Genomic DNA, 2,869 nt, shown 5'->3' on the forward strand with positions numbered 1-2,869 from the left:
TCGTTAACGTTCGTAATGGGCCTATTTTGTACTTCCTGGTGAAAACAAGAATCTCCGTTTTCCGGGAATTGACAGATAGGCCTTTGTCCTCGCACCATTTATTTAGGTGCCTCATTGTCGACTCGGTCATATACAGTAGGGTGTTTAAATATTTGCCTCTGGTGATTATAAGTATATCATCTGCGTAGCCGACCGCTGATACTCTCAAGTTGGTTAGCAACCTTAGTGCTCCATCTATCACCATGCCCCACAAAGTTGGGGATAGTACACCCCCTTGTGGGCATCCGTTGTTGACAGAGACTTTGAGTATCCCCTCTTGTGACCGTCAGTTTTCTATTGCTTAGCATGTTCGCGATCCATTTAATTAACGGATCGGGTATACCTTTATCTTTGGCTGCTTTGCAGATGCTATCCGTGGTAGTGTTGTTGAATGCCGCTTCTGCGTCGAGAAAGGCTCCCACGGCGTATCCGCCATTTTCGATCTGATCTTCGATGAGCGAGACTGCCACGTGGAGGGCTTATTCTGTTGATCTTCCTTCCCTGTGTGCATGTTGCTCATTACACAGTGGGTTATCCTTCAGGATATAATCCTTTATATGCCTGTACACAAGTCGCTCAAGAGTTTTGAGCATGAAGGAGGTCAGGCAGATAGGCCTGAAGTCCTTAGCGGTATTGTAGCTTCCCTTGCCCGCTTTCGGGATAAAAACTACCTTAGCTATCCTCCAGCATTTCGGTGTGTATCCGGCTACAATGCTGGCCCTTGCAAGTCGTACGAAGGGTCCGATGATTGTGTCAACTCCTTCCTTGAGCAGGATCGGGAGGATCCCATCCTCTCCCGGCGATTTGTAGGAATCGAAGGAGCTGATGGCACACCTCAATTTTGTCGACGAGACAATCAGATTAGCGAGTTCCCTGCAGCCACTAATGTGGCGAGGTCCTCCGCCACCGGTTTCTACCTGGTCATCCGTTGTCTCGCGTGTATTCCCTGCTATCATAAGCCGGGGAAGTTCGGCTCCATGAGGTGCTCCAGCGTCTCCTCGTCCGATTCCGTATACTTGCCAGTGGGGAGCTTCACCGCTCCTAACCAGGCTTCGGGATTGCGTGCTAAGATCTTGTTAAGCCTAGCCGCCTCTTTGCCAGCTTTCACGCTACTGCAGTATTCCCTCCAACTCTCGGTCTGGGCTTTCTTTACAGCATGGCGGTATTCCTTCTGTTTACTTCTCCAGGCTATCCATTTCTGGCCATCATTGCTCTTTACTGCTTTCCTGAGTAGAGCTTGGGTTGCTTTCTTTAGCTTTTCTAGCCGGTTATTTCACCAGGGTACCTCATATTTGCTTTTGCCCCTTACGGGTCTGCAGTTGGCCTCATATGCCTCGGTGGCCCTCTGCAGCAATTCTGCCGCAGTGTTTAGCTCTTCTATCGTGTGTATTGGGAACCTTGTTTTGAGTTTCTCCTCCAGGTTCTTCCTGTATTCCTTCCAGTTCGTTCGCCTGGGGTTTCTGATCCATATTTCCTGTTGTCACGATTCCCCTGTAATCATAGAACAAATTTGTGCATGGTCGGAGAGTGAGGGTTCGTCCGACACTCTCCAGTCCCTAATAAACCTTACTAGCTGCCTTGAGCAGAGTGTAATGTCGATTACCTCTCTCCTCCTTACATTCATGAAGGTTGGATCGTTACCTCTATTGGTGATCTCGAGGTTCGTAGAGGTCAGGTACTCGAGTAGGGTCGTCCCCCGGTCGTTAGTGTTCGTGTGTCCCCACACCAGATGGTGTGCGGTGGCGTCACACCCGACAACGAGGGAGAGTCCCCTTTCCTCGCAGTACTCGACCAGCCTAGTTACCTCCTCTGTTGGTGCCTCCTTTTTCGAATGGGAGATAGGCCGAGGTGATGATCACCCGCTATCTGCCCACCACTCTTGTTACCTCCATGGCTAGAACAGCAAGGTCAGCTGTGCATAGGTCCAGTAGTAGTGTTGTCTCCAGGCCCTTCGTCACGATGCACACCCTTGCTCTCTCGCTGCTTAGGCCCCTGATAACCTTGTCTGCCTATCCAAGCCCTCTGATCGTTCCTCTGTAACACCAAGGCTCTTGTATTAGTGATATGGCTGTGTACACCTCTGCCAAACGCCTGGTTAAGACTGCCGAGGCGTCCTTGCTATGGTGCAAGTTAATCTACCTTACTGGAATGTCCATCGAAGCCATGATTGACAGCAACAGCTCCCTTAACGCCTAGTATTCACTACTACGACTCGGTCAGGGAGTATTTAAAGCTCACCTTCCCAATGTCGTAGCAGGCTTTATTGTCCATCGCCGAAAGCGTCCTTATTCCGCTTTCGGTGATGCCCAATACCAATAAGGTGCCTTCGGCTTCCTCACCTATTTTTAGGGTGGGGTTGTACAGGTAGGGTTGTGCAGCCTCGCCAGTATCGCTACTGCTTCCTCTGATTTCCCAGGGATCGAGACCATGGTCCTGACTACCTTCTGCAGAAGTTTAACCCCTCCTACCTTGATTTCTGCTCCCTTCCAGATATCCAGCTTAGGGATGCAGGGCACTGCCACAGCTTCTGGCGTACTGGTCGGTCGCCACCATCACAATGCGCCCCCCCCCCCCCCCTTGCAGAAAGACTCCTCGAAGTGGGACAGCGGCAGTTCAGAGGAGATTTTGTCCGTCTCTTCCTTCATCGCGTTCCTAAAGCGCTTAAACCTGTCCAAGGTTATGAGCGCCTCAGGGTATCCCTCTACGATGATGACCATCGTCAAGGGCTTGGTCATTTTTTCTAGTGAGAGCATCTGTACCACAGCTTCTTTCTCCCTCGGTTTCTTGGCAGCCTTCTGCCCTTCCGGGGGGGTGTCCGCTGTGGTCTTTG

General features: G+C 50.9%; 1 protein-coding gene across 1 annotated transcript; it reads right to left on the minus strand.

Annotated features, from left to right (window-relative positions):
* Nucleotides 1-991: 991 nt before the first annotated feature.
* LOC103316527 lies at nt 992-1,931 on the minus strand. The gene is made up of 4 exons (XM_008210575.1): nt 1,926-1,931; nt 1,605-1,858; nt 1,373-1,530; nt 992-1,299 (listed from the first exon to the last, which is right to left on the minus strand). Exons 1-4 carry the CDS (start codon nt 1,929-1,931, stop codon nt 992-994), a joined length of 726 nt encoding a protein of 241 aa, XP_008208797.1.
* Between the last annotated feature and the right edge of the window lie 938 nt (nt 1,932-2,869).

This window comes from Nasonia vitripennis (genome assembly GCF_009193385.2).
Source record: "Nasonia vitripennis strain AsymCx chromosome 2 unlocalized genomic scaffold, Nvit_psr_1.1 chr2_random0005, whole genome shotgun sequence".
Taxonomy (NCBI): Eukaryota; Metazoa; Arthropoda; class Insecta; order Hymenoptera; family Pteromalidae; genus Nasonia; species Nasonia vitripennis.

Coding starts and splice junctions, on each gene's coding strand:
- LOC103316527 (XM_008210575.1), bottom strand. Junction 1,531..1,604: donor TGCTCAAGGCAGCTAGTAAG/GTTTATTAGGGA, acceptor CTATGATTACAG/GGGAATCGTGACAACAGGAA. Junction 1,300..1,372: donor TGCTGCAGAGGGCCACCGAG/GCATATGAGGCC, acceptor ATAACCGGCTAG/AAAAGCTAAAGAAAGCAACC.